The 23,209-nt window shown below is 46.3% G+C and overlaps 11 protein-coding genes across 11 annotated transcripts, besides 34 other annotated features; all 11 read left to right on the forward strand.

Annotated features, from left to right (window-relative positions):
- Positions 1 to 1,682: part of a sequence feature (areas not merged during assembly with more than two copies in the genome that could not be assigned to a particular haplotype) that runs on past the window's edge.
- Positions 920 to 1,390, forward strand: Tc00.1047053511391.80 (uncharacterized protein; the record flags this gene model as incomplete). Its single annotated transcript, XM_812814.1, has 1 exon — positions 920 to 1,390. The coding sequence occupies one exon, from the start codon at positions 920 to 922 to the stop codon at positions 1,388 to 1,390; it is 471 nt and encodes a 156-aa protein (XP_817907.1).
- Positions 1,683 to 1,811: a sequence feature (haploid, non-Esmeraldo-like haplotype).
- Positions 1,812 to 2,497: a sequence feature (haploid, Esmeraldo-like haplotype).
- Positions 1,851 to 1,874: a sequence feature (AT_rich).
- On the forward strand, positions 1,877 to 3,766 carry Tc00.1047053511391.90 (endosomal integral membrane protein, putative; the record flags this gene model as incomplete). Its single annotated transcript, XM_812815.1, has 1 exon — positions 1,877 to 3,766. One exon carries the CDS (start codon positions 1,877 to 1,879, stop codon positions 3,764 to 3,766), a length of 1,890 nt encoding a protein of 629 aa, XP_817908.1.
- Positions 2,498 to 2,735: a sequence feature (areas not merged during assembly with more than two copies in the genome that could not be assigned to a particular haplotype).
- Positions 2,736 to 4,172: a sequence feature (areas merged during assembly that could not be assigned to a particular haplotype. This can correspond to areas where the two haplotypes were merged or to regions with more than two copies in the genome that were merged during assembly.).
- Positions 3,982 to 4,027: a sequence feature (T-rich).
- Tc00.1047053511391.100 (hypothetical protein, conserved) lies at positions 4,063 to 4,842 on the forward strand (the record flags this gene model as incomplete). Its single annotated transcript, XM_812816.1, has 1 exon — positions 4,063 to 4,842. One exon carries the CDS (start codon positions 4,063 to 4,065, stop codon positions 4,840 to 4,842), a length of 780 nt encoding a protein of 259 aa, XP_817909.1.
- Positions 4,173 to 4,895: a sequence feature (areas merged during assembly that could not be assigned to a particular haplotype. This can correspond to areas where the two haplotypes were merged or to regions with more than two copies in the genome that were merged during assembly.).
- Positions 4,896 to 4,990: a sequence feature (areas merged during assembly that could not be assigned to a particular haplotype. This can correspond to areas where the two haplotypes were merged or to regions with more than two copies in the genome that were merged during assembly.).
- Positions 4,951 to 4,971: a sequence feature (AT_rich).
- Positions 4,991 to 8,472: a sequence feature (areas merged during assembly that could not be assigned to a particular haplotype. This can correspond to areas where the two haplotypes were merged or to regions with more than two copies in the genome that were merged during assembly.).
- On the forward strand, positions 5,078 to 5,956 carry Tc00.1047053511391.110 (hypothetical protein, conserved; the record flags this gene model as incomplete). Its single annotated transcript, XM_812817.1, has 1 exon — positions 5,078 to 5,956. The coding sequence occupies one exon, from the start codon at positions 5,078 to 5,080 to the stop codon at positions 5,954 to 5,956; it is 879 nt and encodes a 292-aa protein (XP_817910.1).
- Tc00.1047053511391.120 (glutamamyl carboxypeptidase, putative) lies at positions 6,946 to 8,130 on the forward strand (the record flags this gene model as incomplete). Its single annotated transcript, XM_812818.1, has 1 exon — positions 6,946 to 8,130. One exon carries the CDS (start codon positions 6,946 to 6,948, stop codon positions 8,128 to 8,130), a length of 1,185 nt encoding a protein of 394 aa, XP_817911.1.
- Positions 8,473 to 9,309: a sequence feature (areas merged during assembly that could not be assigned to a particular haplotype. This can correspond to areas where the two haplotypes were merged or to regions with more than two copies in the genome that were merged during assembly.).
- Positions 8,474 to 8,554: a microsatellite.
- Positions 8,594 to 8,629: a sequence feature (T-rich).
- Tc00.1047053511391.130 (hypothetical protein, conserved) lies at positions 8,665 to 9,801 on the forward strand (the record flags this gene model as incomplete). The annotated part of the gene is made up of 1 exon (XM_812819.1): positions 8,665 to 9,801. One exon carries the CDS (start codon positions 8,665 to 8,667, stop codon positions 9,799 to 9,801), a length of 1,137 nt encoding a protein of 378 aa, XP_817912.1.
- Positions 9,310 to 13,316: a sequence feature (areas merged during assembly that could not be assigned to a particular haplotype. This can correspond to areas where the two haplotypes were merged or to regions with more than two copies in the genome that were merged during assembly.).
- Positions 10,070 to 12,964, forward strand: Tc00.1047053511391.140 (alpha-adaptin-like, putative; the record flags this gene model as incomplete). Its single annotated transcript, XM_812820.1, has 1 exon — positions 10,070 to 12,964. One exon carries the CDS (start codon positions 10,070 to 10,072, stop codon positions 12,962 to 12,964), a length of 2,895 nt encoding a protein of 964 aa, XP_817913.1.
- Positions 12,971 to 12,991: a microsatellite.
- Positions 13,317 to 16,064: a sequence feature (areas merged during assembly that could not be assigned to a particular haplotype. This can correspond to areas where the two haplotypes were merged or to regions with more than two copies in the genome that were merged during assembly.).
- Positions 13,775 to 13,830: a microsatellite.
- Positions 13,926 to 13,970: a microsatellite.
- Positions 14,825 to 14,864: a sequence feature (T-rich).
- Tc00.1047053511391.160 (cytochrome c1, heme protein, mitochondrial precursor, putative) lies at positions 14,886 to 15,662 on the forward strand (the record flags this gene model as incomplete). Its single annotated transcript, XM_812821.1, has 1 exon — positions 14,886 to 15,662. The coding sequence occupies one exon, from the start codon at positions 14,886 to 14,888 to the stop codon at positions 15,660 to 15,662; it is 777 nt and encodes a 258-aa protein (XP_817914.1).
- Positions 15,732 to 15,775: a microsatellite.
- Positions 16,065 to 16,137: a sequence feature (areas merged during assembly that could not be assigned to a particular haplotype. This can correspond to areas where the two haplotypes were merged or to regions with more than two copies in the genome that were merged during assembly.).
- Positions 16,138 to 16,919: a sequence feature (areas merged during assembly that could not be assigned to a particular haplotype. This can correspond to areas where the two haplotypes were merged or to regions with more than two copies in the genome that were merged during assembly.).
- Positions 16,143 to 16,194: a sequence feature (T-rich).
- Tc00.1047053511391.170 (hypothetical protein, conserved) lies at positions 16,247 to 16,852 on the forward strand (the record flags this gene model as incomplete). The annotated part of the gene is made up of 1 exon (XM_812822.1): positions 16,247 to 16,852. One exon carries the CDS (start codon positions 16,247 to 16,249, stop codon positions 16,850 to 16,852), a length of 606 nt encoding a protein of 201 aa, XP_817915.1.
- Positions 16,920 to 19,663: a sequence feature (areas merged during assembly that could not be assigned to a particular haplotype. This can correspond to areas where the two haplotypes were merged or to regions with more than two copies in the genome that were merged during assembly.).
- Positions 17,095 to 17,140: a microsatellite.
- Tc00.1047053511391.180 (Golgi/lysosome glycoprotein, putative) lies at positions 17,190 to 19,037 on the forward strand (the record flags this gene model as incomplete). The annotated part of the gene is made up of 1 exon (XM_812823.1): positions 17,190 to 19,037. One exon carries the CDS (start codon positions 17,190 to 17,192, stop codon positions 19,035 to 19,037), a length of 1,848 nt encoding a protein of 615 aa, XP_817916.1.
- Positions 19,335 to 19,399: a sequence feature (GA-rich).
- Positions 19,427 to 19,478: a sequence feature (A-rich).
- Positions 19,512 to 19,544: a sequence feature (AT_rich).
- Positions 19,622 to 19,656: a microsatellite.
- Positions 19,664 to 22,217: a sequence feature (areas merged during assembly that could not be assigned to a particular haplotype. This can correspond to areas where the two haplotypes were merged or to regions with more than two copies in the genome that were merged during assembly.).
- Positions 19,697 to 19,725: a microsatellite.
- Positions 20,004 to 23,078, forward strand: Tc00.1047053511391.200 (pitrilysin-like metalloprotease, putative; the record flags this gene model as incomplete). Its single annotated transcript, XM_812824.1, has 1 exon — positions 20,004 to 23,078. The coding sequence occupies one exon, from the start codon at positions 20,004 to 20,006 to the stop codon at positions 23,076 to 23,078; it is 3,075 nt and encodes a 1,024-aa protein (XP_817917.1).
- Positions 22,218 to 23,209: part of a sequence feature (areas merged during assembly that could not be assigned to a particular haplotype. This can correspond to areas where the two haplotypes were merged or to regions with more than two copies in the genome that were merged during assembly.) that runs on past the window's edge.
- Positions 23,169 to 23,209: part of a sequence feature (T-rich) that runs on past the window's edge.

The following is a 23,209-nucleotide window of genomic DNA, read 5'->3' on the forward strand; positions in this document are numbered from 1 at the left end:
TCACCCACACAAATAAAATGCTCAAACAAAGTCCTGAAACCCTTTTATATGTCACCGACACCTGCTCTGCGCCTTGTGTCGCTTCAATAAAAGACCGTCATTCACAAATGCACCCCGATGTTCAAAAGGAATACCCGCACCCCGATAATCCTTTAACAGGGTATTAAGAGCAAGCTCAGAAACATGCACCACCAATACAATCATAAAGCCCGTAATGAAAAGTCCACTCCAGCATGGACCTTTTTTTAAGTCTTCATCGCAAACGGCCATGTACGAATTGAACTTGTCCAAACAAAACATTCCTCTGTGTCAAATCCATTCTCGTCATGAATCCTTCATGAAACCCCGCCGTACTGGTTAAACTTTCATCACTCAATCGGCCACGGCAAGCAAGAACGGAAACAGCTACATAACGACAATCATCTGGTAAAGCATGCCTTTGGCGTTGTAGGCGGATAATCGCACAGAAACAGTGCCCATCCACAAGGAAACAGCATACACTGCGGCTCCTGCACTCCCTAATAAGCGCCTCATGAAATAAAAATTTGTGTCACGATTTCAGAGCACTGAAGTACAAAAAAAAATGAATTGAAGGCAACAGTCGAGCACAAGTTCTACCGAGTCTTTCTCCGCAGGGAGAAAGGGCACCAAGCACACTGCGCTCGACATTCACTCACAATAACACACCAATAAATAAAGCAAGGGGAGTGTGGAAATGGATTTATTCCATTCAGCAGCCCCAGCGGATGATAAAATACAAAAGGGGCCAAACGTAACGATGGTTCCTATCATGTCACAAAAAAACGTCGTCATTCCATTTCAGGATGGGAATTAAGGAGTTAGCTGCAAGTACAGAAACCGTCTTCTCCACCCGGCACAGGACGCTGAGAAACTAGCCAACAGACCCAGAAAGAACAACATGCAGCAAATCGCTCTCAATATTCCGGTAATCCCTTCTCACGCCGAGTTATCGTCGCGGCCAACAAGTCCAGTTTGCGCGGTCCGCCTTTGTGAATTCACAAGCGCCATCATGATGAACAACCCACAAACATACCAAGGCAATCCGTCCGTGATGTCCTCAAACACCCTTGCAAAGCCTTCCAACACCTTCTGCCCCGTGATGCAGATCGTTTCTGGAAGTAAAACCATTCGTGGTAAAGAAGCGCATCCCTCGTCAAAGGCACATCGCCCATCACACGCGATGCTTGCGCCTCCAACGCCCCCCGCCCATTCGCCGAGAAGGAGACATGATCACGAGCAACAGCAGCAGTGGCGCGCACGTCACACGCAGAGAATCCTAATCAACCAAGCAAGTGATATTGAGGTTCAATTCGCTGATACCTCCAAAAAGCAATGGAAATATTGTTGGGCAGCAGATTTCTCGGACTAAACGTCATCCACACTTCAGCACATTTCGCGCCAAACATTCCCAAAAAACGCGTTGGCGTGCGTGTGACAGACGCAAGAGCAAGAAAAAGATGGAGCACAAAAAAACAATGAACCCCCCCCAAAAAAGAGCATTCTTACGTGTTCCCTCGCTTGCCCTCGCATGTCTCATTTCCGTGGGGCGGGCCTGTGGAATATGCGGGGGGCAGCCGGGCCCATCGAGGCGATTCCCATTCCCAAGCGTCATGACCCGCCGTGCGCTCCCGAGCACACGTTTTCGCATACCACGCGCCCGCGAGGAAATAGGAGGCGCGCCCCTTTGGCGACCGGAATTGTTGGTGTCTTTATTTTTTCGTGACATTTTGTGTTGTTTTTCTTAAGTTCGCCCTCCGGCGTGACAACGGCCGCTTTGCTCGCTCGTTTTTTTTTTTTTTTGGATTTGGTAGAGGTTTATCACCTTTAAGTTATTTATTTTATTTTATTTTTTAGCATGGCGTTTTGTGACTTATCAATGGCTTTGAATACCTTGCTTTTGCTTGCTCTGTTCGTCGGATATGGAGTAAATGCTGTTTTCTTGCCAAATGTTCATCCGCAAAATTTTGAAAAGAACGAGATTATTCCTATTCAGGTGAATGTATTGACATCTGTGCGAACCCACGTGCCCTATGACTATTATGATCATTTTCCGACATGCCACCCCATCGCGCCCCTCGGAGGTAAGGTGGGTAACATTGGTGGAGTTCTCATGGGGGATCGTATCAAGTCGTCCCCTTACGAAAATATTCGTTTGCTACACAATGTTACGTGTGAAAAGATGTGTGAAAAGGAATTTTTAAACGAAAAACAGCGGGCCTTTTTAGTTAAGGCTATTAAAGCAGAATACCGCATCAACTTGCTGCTAGATGGACTGCCGCTTGCTGAGGTCAATAAGAAACAAGAGTATGATATTGGAATTCCTCTTGGTTACATGAGCCGGGACGTTGTTTACATTAATAACCACATAAAATTTACGATAAAGTATTCTTTAGAGGAAGTAAGGAATGCTAATGGGGAATTCGTGCAGAAGTATCGAATATTATCCTTTGTTGGTAAGCCATACTCTTTGGATTATCGTCCCGAACATGTCTGTGAAGCATCGTGGACGGAAAAGGATGTGAACTCTCTAAATCCCCTGCCTGTCACGAATGATCGTATTATTTGGAGCTATGGTGTTTCGTGGATACGAACTGAGGATCAATGGTCCTCTAGGTGGGATGTTTATCTAAATATTCATGGGAAGAATATTCATTGGTATTCTATTATTAATTCTACGCTTTTTGTTGTATTTCTTGCACTATTTATTGCTGCATCCATGATTCGTATTGTTCGACGAGATCTAAGTAGGATGACTGTTATTGACCTTGAAGAAAATGACGTGCCAGATTACACAGGTTGGAAGTTGCTAAATCGGGATGTTTTTCGCCCGCCATCACACGGATGGCTTCTTGCCTGTTTTACTGGAACTGGGGTGCAGCTTATAGGGATGGCATTTACTGTGCTCATTTTTGCCTCTCTAGGGTTTTTTTCTCCACAAAGTCGCGGCAGTTTATTTACTGCACTTCTGGTTTTTTTGGCACTTTTAGGCTTGTATGCTGGATATACATCAGCAAGATTACTCAAACTGTGGAATATGGGAAAGTGGAAGTATGTTTTTGCTACTGGAACACTTATTCCTGGAGTGGCTTTCGGAACTTTTTTTATGATGGATTTTCTGTTATGGTCACAATCAAGTAGTGCTGTTGTTCCGCTGTTTTCTTTAGTCATCGTTATGGGAATGTGGCTCTTTGTCAATGTTCCTTTGGTTTTTTTTGGTGCCATAATGGGATTTAGGCGAAACACAATATCGGTTCCTTCGGTTTATAGCCAAATACCACGTCATGTACCTTCGCAACCCTGGTATAACAAAAGAATGTTTGTAATATTTTCAGGTTTTCCTCCTTTTTTGGCGGTTTTCATTGAAGTCTACTTTATTCTCGAAGCCCTCTGGTTAAATAGGTACTATTACGTTTTTGGTTTTTTGCTGCTTGTGGCCGTAATTTTGCTCTTGACCACGTCAGAAATAACGATAGTCATGGTATATCTTTCCTTATGTGCCGAAGAATATCGCTGGTGGTGGAGAGCTTTTCTTATAGGAGCAAGTTCAGGATTGTTTTTTTTCCTGTATTCTGTTTTTTATGCCATTGTGGGAAGTTTTCATATGGTTGGTTTTGTCCCATTGGTGATGTATTTGGGATATATGGCCTTGTTTAGCCTTTTATTTGCCGTGACGAACGGAACTATTGGCTTTTTTGCTTGTTTTTGGTTTGTACGCTATATATACCGGTTTAACAAGGCGGATTAGGGAGGGAGGGGGGGAAATTGCGTTTGAGAAGAGTTTTATTTTTAGGAATAGCATGAACTTTTTTGTTGGTTGTTTCCCGAGACAATAACTGCATTGAAATTTTAAGAGGAATGGCTTTTGCGATTATCAACCGATCATTTTTTTTCTTTTTTTAGTACTATACTGATCCCTCTGATATAGATGTGTATGTTTTAGGGGCTATTTCACCCTTCAGATTTCTGTTTTTCTTTTTGTTTTTGTTTTTTTATTTATTTCTATTTTCCCATAGAATTTTATGAACATTTGCATTTCAAGAAATGCAGGATTATTTGCGGGAGATTGAAGGTACATTGGCGAGGACAAATGAAAGAAAAAGCACTTTGCTTTACAGATTAGCAAAACGTAATGCCGAAGAAGAACGTCTTGCGCGGTTGGGAGTGCGTAGTATCCCAACCAATCCCCTTGATGTAATGGATACCCGGGTTGTTAAGTATGTCCTTTTTAAGTTGAAACGGGATATTGGTGATATGATTGCTAGAATGCGTAATCCGCAATTGCTTAGTATTGAAACTCATGGAGAAGTCGTTATCCGGGCTAAAAATGATGAAATCAATCATCTTATTGCCAAAAAAAATTCATGGGAAAGACGATTAGTAGCACTTACTGGGGAAGAATATAAGGTGGCATCATCTAGAAAACTATACTTTGGATGTGCAAAGGAGCTTCCGGAGGCTCAAGTTGAAATGAGCACGGCTGAGGAAGTTCTTACAGGGGATGCATTGGATGTATCAGAGCCCGAGTCCTTAGGTTCACAGTCTTCGGAAGGTATAGCGTCTTACTTTAAAAGTAGCTACCTGGAACAGCTTGCCGCGAGTGAATCCGATGACCTTTTGTGTCGTATTGAAAAGGCCGCAGAGCATAGTTTAAGGCTTGAACATGGAAAGAATAATGGAAATTTATTTCTGAAAAGGTTTAATGAGGAAAACTCTTTGTATGTTGTGGATGTTGATTTGCTCCCTGAAGAAGAGTATCGGCGCAGGATTTTAGATGCAAAAAGGGAGCTGCTGAAAAAACGACTAGGAACCCTAAAGAAATAAATTTCTGATGAATGTCCTCATTATCTTCATTATTATTATCGTTTTTGTTGTTGCTGTTGATTGTGTTCTTATTGATATGTCATTAACGAATCGTTACTTATTTCTGTCTTATTTTTTTTTTATTATTTTCTTTGCTACATTCATGCACCCTTTCGTTGTTGTTGTTGCAATATATTTTTTGCGTAAAAACCGAAGATTCAATTGGTTTTTTAAAACCAGAAGTAAAGGTTAAAGCATGACCGGGTTAACTGTAAGACGCAAGCGATCTCGAGGTCTGACACCGCACAAGCAGTCATTTGACGCAGCGGTTGTTTTCAGGCGGGATGATGTGCCAGCACTTCCTAAAAAACCTCTCCAAGACGAAGAAGGCAATGGTACACCTCATGATCCGTTTCGGTTGCCCTTACGAAATGAACCCAATGAAAATGGGTGCCACCATTGCTTCACGAAGCGTTGTTTTTGTGTTCTTTTTGATCGCATGTTGAATCATGTTTACAGTAACTTATATTGCAAACGCATCACAGAAGTTGCAGGTTCACGCCACTTATGTGCAAAATCACTTTTGCCAACGTTCGTCTCTCGAATGGTACGTTTGATGGAAGTAAAATCTGAAGATACATTTTATGACCTCGGATGCGGTAACGGATCCGTTCTATTTCAAGTGGCTTTTCTAACAGGTGCTCGGTGCGTGGGAATCGAGATTAGTGAGCACAATGCCAATGTTGCAAAAACTGCTTGGGAGAGCCTTAAACCACAATTAGAGTCTATTTCTGGAAGAAAAATGCCCGATTTGAAAATAATAGCTGCGGACATGACAAGAGTGCTTGCCGAAAAGACGATGTTTAATGAAGAAGGTGGGAAAACAGCGATATTGCTATCTAATCTACTGTTTCCAAAATCACTAACGCACTATCTTTCAGAGCGTCTTCGTCGTGTTCCAAGTGGAACACGAATTCTTTGTTTTGATGATCTTTATCCACATAGCCGTTCCGTCGCCGCGATTCGAGATCCAGAGGCTTTTGAGATTTTTTCCATGATGGATTACCGCTGGCAGGAGCGTAGTGTGGAATGGTGCTCAATGGATGGGCCTTTTTACATTCATCGACGAAATTGAGGACCAAAAGAACGCACTGTTGGACAGAGGATGTGCACTTTACTTTGGTTTTTACTTTGTGTACCCTTGTGTATGTTGTCTGTTTACTTTGTATTGCATTGTAACCCTGAACATTCTGTCAATGGCTAATCCATTAAATAGCTCAATGAGTACGTGGTTTTGTTGTTGTTGTTTTATATAGATATATATGTATATATGCTTTTTTTTTTTTTTTTTCCTTCTTTTCCCAGATTATTTATGAGAGTCTTAAGAATAGTACTGTGGGACTCCACATATATCTGGGAGGACTGGACTGCACTTTCATCTGCTACGGCCAGGAAAAAATGAACGCAAAAGGTTCATTGAAAAAGGTGAGCATTTCTATTTATTTCAGGTGCCGTAATACAAAACTTACAAATTCAAAATTGGATTTGCCATTCATACACCAAAAAAGCCTTGCAGTATTCACACACTTGTGTGGATATATGTGTGGTACATCAGTTTGATGAATGTTAACCTACGGCATTTCACAGATGAGTATTTTTAAGAAAAACGGTGAGGAAATTTACTTGTATTCTAATGGCTCTTCAGAGCCTCTTTAAAAGAGGCTTTTTGGGGAATTGGTGGGAAAAGGGTGGAATTTGAGATGTACTTTCTTTTATTGGTTTTTGAGCATTGAGAAAGGATATCATTTGTTTATCCCTCAACAGTGTGGCGACTGCCATAACGGTCGCATATTGTCTGGAGCCTTGCCGCAATTACTGCCATCTTTTTGCCCATTGGCGGTGTAATATTTATTGCTATTTCTATCTGGGGAGTGAAGCAACTAGAAAAACAAAATGTTCCCTTGCTCTGCTTTGTTTTCCTGGGCACGCGTAAGAACCAAGGAAAAGGGGAGCTTTGGATCCTTTCCATCTGTTTCTTTTGCAGTTTTTAATTATTTTTCTTTTGCTTAAATATTGGCGCTTTTTTCTTTACTCTTACTTCAACAGTTTAATTCGGTGACAACTATGAACGCCAAACAGTGGCTCGCAAAGCTTGTTTCTTTCGACACGACAAGCCGAAACTCGAACCTTGAGCTCATCCACTACTGCAAGGACTACCTGGAGGGACTCGGTGTGAAATGCACGCTGGTGCACAATGCAGAGAAGACTAAAGCAAACCTGTGGGCGACTCTGCCGGGTGAAGGCGGCGTGACGGAGGGCGGCATTATTCTCTCCGGCCACACGGACGTGGTCCCGGTGGACGGGCAGAAGTGGAACAGCGATCCGTTTACACTGACGGAGCGGGATGGGAAACTGTACGGTCGTGGCACGTCCGACATGAAGGGCTTTGTTGCCGTGTGCATGTCTATGACCCCCGAGCTCCTCAAGATGAAGCGCGCGAAACCCGTTCACTTTGCCTGGACATACGACGAGGAAGTCGGCTGCATCGGTGGCCAGGTTTTGACAGATTTCCTGCGGGAACACAAAATCAGGGCGGAATGCTGCATTGTTGGTGAGCCAACCTCTAATAAATTGGTTGTCGCACATAAGGGGCTTTTTTTGTATCGTGTTTGTGTGCATGGCAAGGCGGTGCATTCTTCCTACGCCCAAACGAAGCAAGGTTGCAATGCTGTCTATTACGCCGCAAAGCTCATTGTGAAAATAAACGAAATTGCAGAGAACATTAAATTTTATGGTATGCAAGACCCCTGTTTTGACGTTCCCTTTACAACGATGTCACCAAATTTAATTCAAGGCGGTAATGCCCTAAATACGGTTCCCGCGAAGTGCGAATTTGTCTATGAAATGAGGTATTTACCGGAGGCCGAAGCTGAGAAGTTTGAAGAAAGGATAAAAGCGTATGTGAACGACACACTTCTTCCGTCTATGAAGAAAGCATTTGGGGATGCACGTATTGAACTGGAGAAATTGTCAAAGACTCCTCCTTTTAAAGATGCCAATGAGAAGGATCCCTTTACGCTTTTAATGCGTCAAATTACAAAGGACTCCACTAAGCGTAAAGTGGCCTATGGCACCGAGGCTGGTCAATATCAGGCCATCGGTGTACCAGCAGTCGTATGTGGCCCTGGCTCCATATTGCAAGCACATAAACCGAATGAATTTGTAACATTGGAGCAACTGGACGAATGCGCGAGGATAATTCGGAAGGCCATTCAAGGCGATGGAGCTGTGGCTCGTCCACATCTATAGAGATGTTAGCAGGGGTATTTGATTTTTTTTGATATATATTTTTAGGGTTATGGTAATTTTAGCAAATCCAGGCAGGTTAGGAAAATTCTTATTTGTTTTTCTTGTTTGTTTTTGTAAAGAAACAAACAATTAACGGGGAAAAACAGAAAAAAAAATGGCTAATGGGGGTGTAAGGTGGATCTCGAGGAATAGTGGCTTTTTTTTCTAATCCTATTGATTGCATTAAATGAGGGGCTAGAATTATGCCACATATCCAAGAAATTGACATAAAATGGGCAAATGAAAATACACAAGAGCCTGAACGATGCAGTATTTCTGTCTGCTCGTTGTTTTCAAAGGTTCGTTGTTTTTGTTTTTGTTTTTGTTTTTGTTTTTGTTTTTGTTTTTGTTGTTTTCTTTTCTTTTCTTTTCTTGTTGTTGTTTTGTTTGTGTGATCACCCGAAATCCAATAAGTACAGATATATTTTCTTTCTTGCTTTCTTTTTTTTTTTTTCTTTTTACCATGTGTGCTCTGGCCCCCAGTGCTCCAGATTAATGCAGGAAGGGCTCCCAGAGTGTTTTCGTGTTGTTTCACAGCAAAGAACTTCTGGCGATGAAGCTGTTGGAACGGCTCTGGAAGATATTCACAGGTTTGTATTTGAGAAGAGTCAGAGGAACATGGAGACGTTGTCACCTTCTGAACTTCTTTCATCTTGCGATTTGGCGGTGAAAAAGGTGGGGGGACAACTGGGTAAAAGAAACCCATTGGGCATAGCACATCTACCCATGGGAGTGGCCATTGTTGAGATGATTGCACGCCTAACTCGAATTTTATTCTGGGGTATCACTGTATGTTCCGAGATGTCTTTGCCACGTAAACTGAAGATGATTGAGGAAGACGGAGAAGAATTGGAGGAGGTACTTCTGCCGCGTTTTTTTTTGAAGCTCTCAGTGAGTCCCATCATTCTGCGAGATGTATTAATGAAAGCCCCTTGGGATGTCTTTTCGCGTCTCTATGGCACAGAGAGCGCCCTCCCAGGGGAAGTCAGAGAGTGTGTCCCTGTGGAAGTCAGATCTGTTCTCAGCAGTCTTAAGGTGAATTTTGGATGTGACTTTCTTTTTCATATTTGTGTTCCGGTAGATTTGGCAGGCTCGCATCGGGAGGTGGTCACCACTGCCGCCGAGGCCATCGATTCTCATATGGCCACTGCATTTAATTTGGCCGGTGGTCTCTCAGCGGCTGTGGAGGCAAATTGCGACAATAAAAATATTGGAGACAACACAAATCATCATTTGTTTTGCGATAAACGTTGTACACGTTCTTCCCTTCTCGGCAGGAGCACTTCCCGTTCCGAGTCTTGGGATTTTAAGACGGGTCGAAAACCTCTTTTTTCGTCGGGGGAACGGTCGCAATTTACGCAATTTATTCATTCCCGCCACTGTTTGCCTGCTTACAAGCTAACTAGAAGAAGGTCGGGAATACTGCCGGGGCCAGGGGCGGGTATTGAGTGTGCGGATTACCTCATCAATGGAGCCGGTCATTATTCCCCTGCTACTGAGGAAAGCCACGTCTCCTCAGAGGAGCACGACGGCGAGACAGAAGTGTTGGCACCAGAAACCCCAGTAAAGAAAAGGGTGCGAGCCGAAAAAGGAGTTGTGCCACCATCGCCTTCGCGTCCTACTCGCGAATAAATGGCGTTCTTTCTCGACTCCTGGCTGACGGAGTCGAAATGATGGCGGTTGTAATGTTTCCTTCATTTTTTGCTTCCTCCTCTCTGAGGGGTGAAGATGTTTCACTTCTCTAGAACGACCGCCTTGGTTTTCGTTGCGTACCGTATATATATGTACACTCTTTGCATTTGCGCAACTCCGTCACTTTTTTTTTTCTTCTTTCCTTCTCTTTAGTTGCTATCTGTTTGATAGGAACTGCACGTCTAAAGAGGTGAAGGACTGCGGAAAAATGGACATGCGTGGACTGGCTCACTTTATACAAGACGTGCGGAAAGCGACGAGTAGCCCGGCTGATGAGAAGAAACGAGTTGACGTGGAATTAGTTAAGATACGCTCAAAATTCCGAAGCACGGCAGAAATGACCACTTACGATCGAAGAAAATACGTCTGTAAGTTGATGTTCATCGCAATGCTTGGATACCCCGTGGAATTTGGCCATATGGAGGGTGTGAAGCTTCTGGCTCTAAAATCCCCGGCGGAGAAACTGATCGGCTACCTCTCTGCCACCGTTTTCCTCCACGAAAATCATTCCCTGTTGACTTTGGCTACACATATGATCTACAAGGATCTTTTGTCAGAGCAGGAGTTTAATATAAACTTGGCACTGACAGCGATTGCCAACGCGGGTGGGAAGGAGTTTGCGGAGGTCATGTCTTCAAGGGTGAAGAGTATTCTTTTAAGTGATCGTTGGAATGTACATGTTCGCAAGAAGGCAGTGCTGACGTACTTACGCATATATAGAAAGTATCCCGATGTTGTGGATCTTGGTGACGTTATCCCTGTTGTGACAGATCTTCTTCTTAGTCCACTGCTTGGTATGAGTGGTTGTGCTGCCGTCTTTCTTACGGGTTGTCTTAACAAAAGCAATTTTCATCTTTTTCATTCCGTACCCAATCGAGTCATTGAACTCCTTGGAAGGATTATACTTGAAAAGCAAACTGATCCGGGATATGTCTACTACGGTGTTCCTGCTCCGTGGTTGCAGGCGATGTCCATGCGGCTTCTTCGAGGCTTTCCAGTTCCTACAGATAGTTTGCTGAAGGAAAAAATTCTTCTTGTCTTGCGGCGGATTGTGCAGGCGACTGACAGAGTGCTTCGGGACGCGCAAACCCAACAGAAGCAAAAGGGCACTATGAATCGTGTGAGTGCAATGAATGCCGTATTTTCTGAGGTGGTTTTACTTGTTCTCCAGTGGGATTTGGACACTAGGCTTCATAATGAGTGTCTGGATGTTCTTAGCTGGTTTGTGATGGAAAAGAAAGATTCCAACTTGCGTTATTTGGGGTTTAGTTTGCTGTCACAATTGTGTTCTGCAAGGAGCTCCTACAATGACTACAGGACATACTGTAGACAGTATCAACCACAGGTGGTTGTGGCTCTTCATGACCCTGACGTTTCCATCCGTACGAAAGCGTTGGATGTCACTGTGTGTATGTGTGACGCTGAAACTTCCAGGGAGGGTATCGGGGCCCTGCTTTCTTATCTCCCCATTGCGGATGGACTCTTTAAGGAGAATCTTGTACTTGCCATTTCTCACTTGGCAGAGGTGTACTGTGTAGACTACGGGTGGTACGTTGACACCATTCTCTCTGTCATCGCCCACGCCGGCGGTCTTACCCCGCAATTCATCATTTACCGTGTTGTAAATGTTATCATTAATCACAAATATGTTCAGAAAAGGGCGGCCACAACTTTGTTTAGTTTGTTGAAGATTCGTAAAACTGTCCCTGAGGTCCTGTTGCGTGTCGCCGCCATTGTTTTGGGCGAATTTGGGTATCAAATTGCAGTGAATGCGGAAAGCACACCACTCATGCAGGTGACCGTTCTTCAAAACCACCTTAAAGACGCCTCGGAGGAGACTCAAAGTCTCCTGTTAAGTACGTTTGTCAAGCTTTACAATTACTACGATATTGCGGTGCGTGAAAAAATACTGAATACACTTTGTCAGTATAGAAGCAGTTTCAATGTTGAGCTGCAGCAACGCGCCATGGAGTACGTCGGGCTCATCGAACTAGGCAATGATGAACTCCTCCAGAAGGTGTTGGAGCCATTGCCGAGCTTCAAGGAAGATGATTTTTCGCTTGTGCTACCTGGGCGCGCCCAGCGAGAGGAAGCGAATGTTGCCGTGTCTTTGAACATCTCTCGGGATAAAAGAGAGAAGTTGGTCGCCCCAAGGGCAGACAAGGAGCCTGATAAATTGAACAGCTCTGATCTCCTGGTGATCAATCGCGATGTCCCCTTAAATTCCGGTGGTGAGTCCGATGTGGACTTGGAGGCGTTGTTTACGGTCAATTCAACGATGCAATTGGATAGAATGGCAAAAGAAAATGAACTGTTACGGCGACGGTTTATTTTTTTGCTTGAAGAAACGTCTGGTGTCCTTTATTCCGATGAGTTTGTAGAATTGCACTGTGAGCAGCAGTACCGCGGAGCCGATGCCCGTGTCACAGTCACAGTTAGAAACAAGATGGCAGTGGGACTGGAGAAAGTACATGTGGAGACCACTGGAGTAGATGTTGGGCTGCTGTTGCAGTCAAGGAATGAACGCGGGGATATCGCCTCTAGTGGGGTTCTACGAGTGGAATTTGTTGCCAGGTCTTGGGCACCATTTAGGGAGGCCCCTACTGTACGCCTCTCCTACAAGAGACCGGGAGAATGCACCACGGAGATGAAGATTCTTGCCCTGCCCATTGTGACCACACGGTTCTTGTCTCCGTACGATGAGAAAGATGAAATGGCGTACGACACGCTGTGCAAGCAAATGAATTCTGCTTCAGTTCGGACCCGACGCCTATCCGCAGGATGTGTCACTCACAATGGAGCAATTGAAGGGGTATTAAAAGGGATGGGATTCTGTGTAATTCATCCTGTTGATAGCGCGGAATGGAAAGCCATGGCAGCCCATGCCACGCAATCTCATGGCATTTTGTCTTACGAGCCTGCGGTGGTGAAGGTATTTAGTCACTCCCCCGGGGCATTTACCGCCCAAGTCATTACCAAGAGTCATTTACTCAGCGTTGCCATAATTGATGTTTTGGAGCAAACTTTGCTTAGCAAGGGGCAAACAGAGTGTGAAGAGAGGTTCAGTGTTTTTGGAGGGAATTTAACCACTTTACTCTCATGAATTATCTTTTTTTTTTTTTTTTTTTTTCTGTATCTCTCTTCCCCACACTTTTTCGTTTCCCGCGCACTGTTACGCCTTATTGCTTTTTACGCTCCTACGGTTGACTGTTTCTTTCTTGTTTCTTCCCTTTTTGTGGTTTTTTGCGCCCTAAGTTACGTCCACTGCATGTATGGACGGCAATCCCGAACACATCTTGATACGTGCACGGATATATGCGCACATCTTTTCACGTGCTAGTGGATATTGCTGCACCCCACTCTCTTCTTTTCTCTTGCTTTTTCCTTTTTCCCATTCCGTGTGCGGACCAGCTCACCGAATTCAGCAACGCTACTACTACCAATAATGATGATGCGCCGTGTGCCGTGCACCGTGTTGTTCCTTGCGCTGTTGTGCTGCTTCTGCTCGCATGTGTACGCGACAAAGGATGTTGATGATGACATGGTGCGTGTGAGTGCGGAAGTGTTGTGTGGAAGCGGAAATTCCAGTGCGCGCTGGCGTTTAACAGGCGAGGGCGAGTGGACAGTTTGTGGTCCTGATAAGAATCCCGACGGTCGAGATGCAATGGACGAGGAGGATCCCTCTGCGATGGTCTGCAATGTGGCGAGACCGAGCTGCGTGGATTTCAATGCCACGAGTACTTCCGGAAAGAAGGAGGAAATCACCTTCAATTTTGACCTGCTGACGAGCAAGACCACCGAACTGTACAAGCGATGGGAAAGTATCCGTGCTGATCCGGCCAAAAAAACCGGCACGAAAAGTGAAGGCAATGCGGACAGCAGCGACATCGTCACCGTGCGGGTGCACACACCACCGTTGATGTTGCTGCTGCTGCTGCTGGTGGTGACTGCCGCTGCCACCGCGTGCTGAGGTGTAAGCGTCATGGCAGAGATGTTCCATACCCTGTGGGTTCTCATTTTGCTTGATGCCCTTGTGGGCCAAACTCTCGCCTGTTCTTGAGGGCTTTTTTTCTTTGCATTCTTTTTTTTTTCTTTTTTTTTTTTTTTTTGCTTCTTTATGTTGCTTTTTCACCCTATGCGCTCTCTCATGGGTAACGCACCCTCCTCCTCTGTTTGCTTCTGTCGCCCAAACGCGGAGCCGGTCGCGTCATTGTGAGTCTCATGGATCCCCCCAAATGAGAGGCGAGGCCAAAAACACCGCGATGCCGATGCGTGATTTGTGGATGTGAGTGTGGGCCTGTGACCAGGCAATTGTGTTGTTTTTTTATTATCATTTGTGTGCGCTTGCAGGCAAACATGTTTTCCACGCTGCCGAGGAACAAAAATCCTGCTGAAATTGCTTTTTGGTGAGTAATTCTTGTGAGAATTTCCTTCGTGGTGTTTTTCTCTTTTATGCGTTGGGCTCCTCACTGCTGGCTGTGGGCCCCTGTGCTTTGCCCGCTGCCCCCATGCAATTTACCTGCCGGATTCCTCTCGTTTTAGTGTGCCAGTATGCCTTCCATTTTTTGTATTGTTGTTGCGTGTGCGTGTAGCAAGACACATAGGCACGAATGTATTGTTGGATCTCCGCGGCGCCGTCACTTCCCCTGGCGATGTGAGTGCCGTGTGCGGCGGCTGGCTCCTTCTTTCGCCGTGCAAGGAAGAGCGACAGAAGGGGAGTGCGCTTTTTTTCTCCTTATTCGTGGGCGCAGGGCGTTTTTGTGTGAGTAGGTGGAGCGGGGCGCCGTGTTCCATTGAGGGTGGAATGGCAGTGCGGTGTGGATGCCACTTCGCGGGCGGCTGAGAGCCCAGCTGTGCCTGCGACTGTCAAGTTGCTAATATGTATGGGTGCACGAGTATGTTTTGTTTGTTGTTATTTTTGTTAACTGCCTACTATATTCTTAAAGAACAGTGGCTTCTACTTTTTTCTTCTCTTTCACTTTTCTTTTTTCTTTTTTTCCTTTATTCTTAGTGCTAATTAAATCATGGCTGGGAAGAAAGCTCATCCCATCAAACGGGATTGGTACTGGAATCACAATGACCGCTTTGAGATTTGGCATAGTCTTGACTGGCCTTCTGTTCGTCGTGGGCGCCAGATCTACACGGAGGTCTTTGCTCCATGTCATCCTTTGGGCCGCATGACTTTCACTCATTTTCAGGGGTTCATGACACGCGAGGAAATCAAAAAGCTGGCATCGCAATATGAGGTGATCGATTCCGAGCCCGATGCCGAGGGGATGTTGAACCCGCGCCCGGGCAAACCAACAGACACGCTTCCTATACCCTTTCCAAACCAGCGTGCCGCCCAATTCGCGAATAACGGTTCGGAGCCGCCGGATTTGCAGCATTCTGTCTTTGGCAAGGAGGGCGGACCAGACTACATCTTTTCCCTCATCACGGGCTACAACTGGGGCAACGGCGAGCTCTTGGATGTCCCTCCGTTCGCCCCGGAACTGAAGCCCGGGCAGTTCTGGAATCCCTACTTCAAGGACTGTGTTCTCTCCATGCCGCCCCCGCTGTCGGACGGCATGGTAGACTACGAGGATGGCACTCCGGCGACGACAAGTCAAATGGCAAAGGATGTGGTGAACTTCCTGCGCTGGTCTGCTGAATCCGAGTACGATGACCGGCGTGTCATGTTCTGGAAGGCATTCACAACGCTCGGACTTGTGAATTGTATTCTTTTGCACTACGGTCAGAAGAACACTAACTGGCGTATTTACGGCCGCACAACATTCCGCTACTGGAAAAAGACGTGGTAATTAGGGGGGTCTTGCATTTCTGTCTGGGGAGATTGGGATAAAATTGTTGATTGTCATCTTTAGAGTCTTAAAAAAAAAAAAAAAAAAAAAGAAGAAAAAGAAAAAAGAAAAAACAATGGAGGAGAGGCGAAGGTAGTGAATTGAAATATGTAAATGGGGAAGAAAAGAGCAGAGGTAGTTTGGCAGAGAGTATTGTTTAGCATTTAGGGATATGTCTTGGGAGGAATAGAAAAAAGGGGAGGGATAGCAGCGGTATCCATTGAGTCTGAATTATGTCAACTCTTTCTCTATCTATCTCTCTGGGAGTGTGTATGTGTTGTGTATGTCCTTTCCTCCATTTTTCTTTTTCTTTCGTTCTCGCATGTGTGTCTCTCTTTCTGTGTGCGCATGCATTCACGCCAGCGAATGTGTGCACACGAGGGATGGCTCTGATTTTATTCGACATCTGTTGGGGACGAAAGGGAGAGATGAGATGCCTGCTTTTGTTTTTCTGCTTTTTCTTTCTTGCTTCTTTTTTTTTTTTTTTTTTTTTGCATTTCCTGTAGATTGTTGCCGCACGCATCATTGCAGGGCGCGGTGGGAAAATGCTTCGCACAACCGTCATTGGGCGCCTCTATGCCACGCTTGTTGTGATGAAGCGGAGTGGGAAGCCCTCCGACACCCCCGAGTACAAGCAGGTATACCTCCCGTACGACACGGCTCCAACACCACTAGAATTGGAGCGGGAACGAAAGAAGCTCCAGCAGGCATACTACGGTCGTATGGAACACCGCAAGTTGGTTCCGGTAAAGGAGGTCCCGCTGAATGTCTACACATACGGAAAGGAGGGCATGTCGCTGCCCATTTCGATTTTCAAGGATCAGCAGGATCCTGTCATTGGCCCTGAATGGACGTATCCTGGCATCTATGAAAACAAGCTGGCGGCCCAGCACTGGTACACGGAGGAACTTTTTAGCAAAGAAACCCAAAACAACTTTGACTCCCCGTGGCAAAAGCAAATTCTTGAGAACCAAGTAAAGCGGCGCATGGCAAAAGTTGCGTTTCGAATGCGACAAGTCAACATGAAAGCGGTGGATTTGTTTCAAAAGGAACGGGGATCCGCGAAAAGAGGAGCCGCGGCTGCTGCTGCTGCTGGTGGTGGTGGTGGTGTTGCAGCGGAGAAGGGCAAAGCCGCGGCGAAGAAGAAGTGACCACTTCTCGCTGCCGTCTCTGTTCATTTTAATGTTCTCCTTTACGGTTTCACAGGGGACGGAGGGAATTGTTTGGACCGCCTCGCATATTCACGTGCATATTCTCTTTCCTTCTTTTTTTTTTTTTAAAAATGTGTGTGTCTGTGTGTTTACTTCCTTGCTTTTCCCCTTCTCTTCTCTTTTCTCTCTGGTTGGATGGCCCACCAGGATCCAAAGGAGACACGCTACTAACGAGAAACAACATAATAATAACAATAATAATAATAATAATAATAATAATAATAACAAGAACCACAAGAAGAAAAAAAAAGAAAAGGACTGCAACAACAAATTAACGATGAAGACGAGTTTATTTCTTGCACTCCTTCTTCTCTCAGTTTGCTGCCCTGTCGTTCAGGGAGGGAACTTGTATCCGAGGTGCCAGGGGGAACAATTGCTGGGAACCGCAGATGCGGGTGAAGAGTCGGTTTTCTTTAAAATACGGCGATACTCAAAGGCCTTGACATTGACATGTCTCGCGTACGAGGTTACCAGCATCTCGGATGTGGGAAGGGGTGAACGGGATCCGTGCCAGGTGGAACATCAGACGGAGTACCAATACCGCCTCGTCATAAGAGCAACAATGGTAGACGAGGCTACTGGGAAAATCATCGAGACGGATTATGATGTAAAGGAATTGGCAGGAGGATCCCTCGGTGATCTTCTAATTCATAGTGCGGAACTTAGTAAATTCTCTCTCGTATTTATGAACAAGGCCACAAACGGTCGATGCAGACTACGCATACGTGCACTTATGAGTTACACGGAGAGGACGAAGCCGTTTGAACGGGAAGGTTTGCCGGTGGTAATTGGGCTAGAGCCTACGAGTGTGTACAGGAACCGCAGTTCGACGACGAAGCTTTTCCTGAGTTATCCGAGTGGTACAAACATGCAAGAGGCGCAGTCGGACGTTGTGAAGCTTACAAACTTGGAAAAAGAGTGTGCGGATGAACATTCTCAGGGACATGCTATGCGTCCGCAGCCTACCCCTCAATCCATGGAATTTATTGATGACACTTCGTTAGTGGGGTTGCGTGATTACTACTTTGACTCTTCGGAAACCCTTCGCATTTGCTACCACAAAAAGGGAAAATCGGTGGGCGCTGAGTTGGCAATTGTTCGTGTGTTTGAATGTAACCCGTATGGCTATGAGGTGGTTAAGGGTCAGGACGATGAGGGTCGTGTATATGTGGGAGTGGAAACGACTATCAAGTTCTATGGGTATGATCTCGACACTCGGGATCTTGGAGACAGGGCAAAGTTTGCCAATGACTTTGAGGATTGTGCAACGGCGCCTCCCGCTGGTGGCGTGCCAGAGGGCCTGCCCCTTGCTCCTGCTGAGAGCTATGGTCCTGGCACCAGGTACACACTGTGGACATGGGTGTTAAGAGAAGGCGGTTTTTTCAAGGTGTGCTACAAGACTCGCGATGGGGCGTGGGTGGAGGTGCCCAATATCATTGATGTGGCCTATGACGCCCCCTCTACCTACGCGCCCGGCAGCTCCAGCCCCCCAAGCATCCCGCGGCCGAGAGACCCGATTACCCAGGAGGAGTGCCCCATGGCAATTGAAAGGCCAGGCGAGCCTTGGACTGTCTACAAGAGCTTGAAACTGACCTTTAATGAGAGCAAAATTTCTGAAGAATATCTTCTAGTTCTCAGTCGGGCATTTTGCATTCCACGATCCGCTCTTGCTGTGACGCGCATGACACATGATGGAGAAGGGCATCAGGTGATCTATCTTTCGATCCTTTGTGAAGAACTTGGAGATGCGGCCCCCTGTGACACGGTGGAGAGGCAGAATTACATTCTCACCCTTGGGAAGAGCAACTCAACGATCCTGTCAGATATCGGCATCTTATCCGTTGAAGGAAGCCGGCACCTCTTTGCGTTTGGAGACGATACGGTAACTATGAAGGGTACCGGCGGCCGCGTCGTGACCCTGCTGATTACATGTGCCACGGTGGTATTAGTAGCGGCCATGGCTGTCTACGGCGTGCTGAAGTACCGTGAAAATCGTCAGTATTTTATTCAGTTTGGCAACGACGACGCAGAAGTAGAGGACATGTACGCTGCCAGTGACCCAAAAAACACAGAAAATAAAGGGCCATTGCCTGTCAAGGACGCTGTCATTGAAGTGGAAGAGTAAGTAAGGTGGGTAAAAAGGAAGAAAAAAAGGAAAGAAAGAGGACAAGCACGTTGGAAACGAAAAGAGAGCAAAATATATTTTTATATAAACAGCCAATCCGGGCGATGACTATCTCATGCATAAATGTACGCATGCAAATGCTGAACGAGTAGTAAAGGAAACTGAACGTCGATAGAGTATATTTCTTTTCCACTCTGCTCCTCCCTCCCTTCCTCCTTTCCCCCCTTACATGGTTTCTGATATCGCTATTGGGGCTACCCGCAGGGTTGTGGCAGAAGTGCGGACAATTGGGGCACAAAGAAGAAGAAGAAGAAGACCTGCAATAAAGAAAGAGACGAGGAGAAGAAGAAGAAAAAAAAAAAATGATAAAATCCAAGCAGACGAGGTGGAAAAAAACAAAAGAAAAAAGAAGGAACAAAAGAAAAACGAATAAAAAAAAAAGGTAATATGAATTTTTCAGCTGCTCATCCATTGAAATATATATATATAAATAAATATATATAATTTGGTGTGGCAAGGGAGGAAGAGGTGGTGGTGGTTGTGGTGGAATGAGAAGAGAAAAGGGAAGGGAAACGAAAAAAGAATTTTCCTTTTTTTTTTCTCCTTTTTTTTTTTTTTTGTTGGTAAAACGAAGAGTTAAAAGTCTTTAATGGCGCATGTCTTTCTTTCCTTCTCTCTCTCTCTCTCTTCATATATATATATATCTGCGTGTTTGCCTGTTTTTTTTTTTTTTTTTTACCTTATCGTGTCTACCGCGCTGCTGACGTGCCTTTTCATTTGCTTCATCCGGAAGGAGTGTTTTTTTGTTGTTGTTGTTTTTGTTGTCACGCATGCACTCACGGCGGCGAACATTCCCCGAAGTGTCTTTTCCATTTATTTTTTTTTTTTCCTCTCTCTTTCTTGCCTGGTTGCCTTTCTTGTAGAAGTTGCATTGCTTGAAGGAAACGAATAGGAAGGGGAGGACGTATGCTTTGCCGCAGCATTCTGTGTCGTTGTGCGGCGGTTGCCGCGCCCTTGCATGCGGGAAAAAGGCCGCTGTTGAACACGGAAAAAAAGCACGGCTTCACACATAAAGATACGCGTCGTATTGATGAGCTCAACCTGGTTGCCTACGAGTGGCGGCATGACGCGACGGAGGCGGTTTATTATCATATCGACACAGACGACCGGAACTGCACCTTTTGCATTGGGTTTCGCACTCCAGCCGAAAATAATAAAGGGGCTTCCCACGTGTTGGAGCACACGGTGCTGTGCGGCAGTAAAAAATACCCTGTGCGGGATCCCTTTTTTATGATGATGCGCCGCTCTTTGAGTACATTTATGAATGCCATGACAGGTGCCGATTACACTCTGTATCCATTTGCCACAACTAACCAGCAGGACTTCTGCAACCTACTGGATGTGTACCTTGACGCCGTTTTTTATCCACTTTTGCGTGAAGAGGATTTTAAACAGGAGGGTCACCGTGTGGAGGTTGAGACGGCCGGAGAGGGAATGGGGAAGCGGTTGGTGTACAACGGAGTCGTGTTTAACGAGATGCGAGGGGTGGTGTCGGAGCCGTCGCAGCACTACGCACATTCACTCATGAGGCTCATGCTTCCAGGAACGCACTACGAACACATCTCCGGCGGATACCCACCGGATGTGTTACAGCTTACCCACGAAGAACTTGTGGCATTTCACGGGAAGCACTACCACCCCAGCAACAGCATCACCCTCACATACGGGGCGCAGAACCCGGAGAATTGGATGGAGATCCTTAACAAATACTTCTCTTCCTTCTCCAAGGGCGGGGTGGTAACCGTACCCACTCTGGCCCCTGAACAACGCTTCCATCAGATGAAGAAGATATCACTGCAGGGCCCCCTCAACTCGATGGGCAATCCGCAGCGTCAGAAGCGTATTTCGGTTTCTTTTGGAGTGCAGCAGGAAGACAATCGGTTGGAGGATATGGTGGATTTGAGCGTGTTGGATTCATTGCTCTCAAGTGGTCCCAGTTCCCCGCTTTATCAGGCACTTTTGGAGTCACAGATTGGTAGTCACTACGCACCGATGCGAGGGTACTCCTCTTATCTCTCTTCACCGTTTGTGTCGTACGGCGTCGAAGGCGTGGACGAGGCTCGACCAAACGCGGAAGAGGAAGTATTAAACGCCGTTATGTCAACTCTACAAAAGGTGGAGAAGGAGGGCTTTGATCAGCGCCGAGTGCAGTCCGTTATCTTCCAAGAGGAACTGCAGCAACGCCACCGTGCTGCGGACTATGGAGTGAGTCTTTGCACGGGGCTTTGCTCAATGGGCCTGTGCCGCGCCGCAAATAATCCGCTGGACTTCATTGATTGGTTGCCACACCTGCGGCGACTGGGGGAACAACAGGTGGCACCACTTCTCCCACGCATCTCGAGGAACCTTCTGAAGAATCCCCATTGCGCATTGGTGTCGGTCTCGGCGAAGAAGGAGTTTTTGGACTCTCTCCGTGATTCACTGCGGTGTATGGAGGAGAAGCTAAATGAGGGTGTCCCGGATGCTCGAAAGGAGGAGATTGAGGCAGAAACGGCAAGTTGGCTTGAGCGTGTTCGTGCACCACAAAATGGTGATATTCTCCCTGGTCTCACCGTGAAGGACATTCCACGTCAGTCATTTTTGGAGCCCACCCCGCAACAGGCAAACCGCGGTGATCTTGCATCTCTTTACACCATTTTAAATCCGACAAACGGATTGGTGTATGTGCATGGACTCGTGCCTTTTTGCTCGTCATTGATGTCATCTATCCAAGGCAGCGGTTCCGTTGAAAACCTGGCAGATGTTCCCTTGTGGCACTCTCTTCTTGGAAACCTGGGTGCGGGAAGTTACTCCTTCAAGGAACTCGACATTGCCACAGAACTTGTGTGCAGCGGTTTTACCTTTTCCCCGATAATTAACCAGTCCTATCGACAAAAGTCTGAGTACATTCTTGGCACCACCCTCGGATTCTACACGACAAAGGAGAAGCTGCGGGAAGCCTTGGAGCTTTTGAAAGTGATACTCCTTGAGCCACGCACCTCTTCCAAAGACGATGATGTGTGTGGTCGCGTCCTGTCTCTCACCAAAGCACGTTGCTCCAAAGTCATTCAACGCCTGCAGCATTACGGTCACCGTGTTGCCACAACACTGGCGGTCTCGCGCTTGACGCGCTGCGGAGCCGTGAAGGAAGAATGGTCCGGCCTCACGCAGTCAACTCATTCTTCTCTCTTGCTGGAGAAGCTTCAAAACAGCGATGAAGCAACTGTGCGCAACGTCATTGTGAATATTTTAAACTCCCACGAAGTGTTTGCCCAATCCCTGGCGTCAAACGTCCGTCATGGCACCTTTTGGGCAACATGCGAAGAGGAGCACCGAAAGGAGGTGGAAACGATGCTGGCGGCCTTCTTGCAGGGTTTTCCTTCTGTTTCTTCAAGTGCGTCAGTCTCAGTACGAAACTCTTTACAGGTACTAGAGCGATCTATCGGCGCAACGCAGATCCGCAAGCCTCTGCCCATCGATACGTCCTACGTTGGTTTTGCTGCTGCAAACGAGTTGGACTGGCATCACCCGCAGCAGGCACCGTTACGGGTGGCGTGCCAGTTGCTCGGAAATGAGTACCTGCACCGCCGCATTCGCGAAGAAGGTGGGGCCTACGGCTCAGGTGCGGATGCCACCCTTAGAGGGGAGGTGGGTGGCATTACCATGTCCAGCTACCGCGACCCGACGCCGGAGCAAACAATCCGCGTCTTCCAGGAGGCTGCGGATTGGCTTGGAAGTGCGGACAATGTTACGCAAGTGAGGGTCGACGAGGCGAAACTTCGCATCTTTGCGAGCATTGACGCGCCATATTCTGCTGACAGCTACGGTGAATCCTACTTTCTACATGACGTGCATCCAACACAGAAGCAGGCGTTGCGGGACGCTTTATTGAGTGTTGAGCCCAAAGACGTTATAAGCGTGGCGCGGTACTTTAATGTGAGCGGCGAAGCGTCGGCTGTGGTAAGTGTGTTGTGCCCGGAGGCGGCCGTTAATGAGCAGTAATTAAAATAGGAAAAAAGGGGGAGAAGAAATATCTGATGGTTCTTGTGTGCCGCATATGTGTGTGTGTGGTTTCATTTGATTTGGGGGTCGTTGTTGTTTTTTGTTTTTTTTTTTTTTTCACTGCTTGTTGT

The sequence above is a fragment of the Trypanosoma cruzi genome, genomic scaffold (assembly GCF_000209065.1).
Source record: "Trypanosoma cruzi strain CL Brener 1047053517109 genomic scaffold, whole genome shotgun sequence".
NCBI lineage: Eukaryota > Euglenozoa > Kinetoplastea > Trypanosomatida > Trypanosomatidae > Trypanosoma > Trypanosoma cruzi.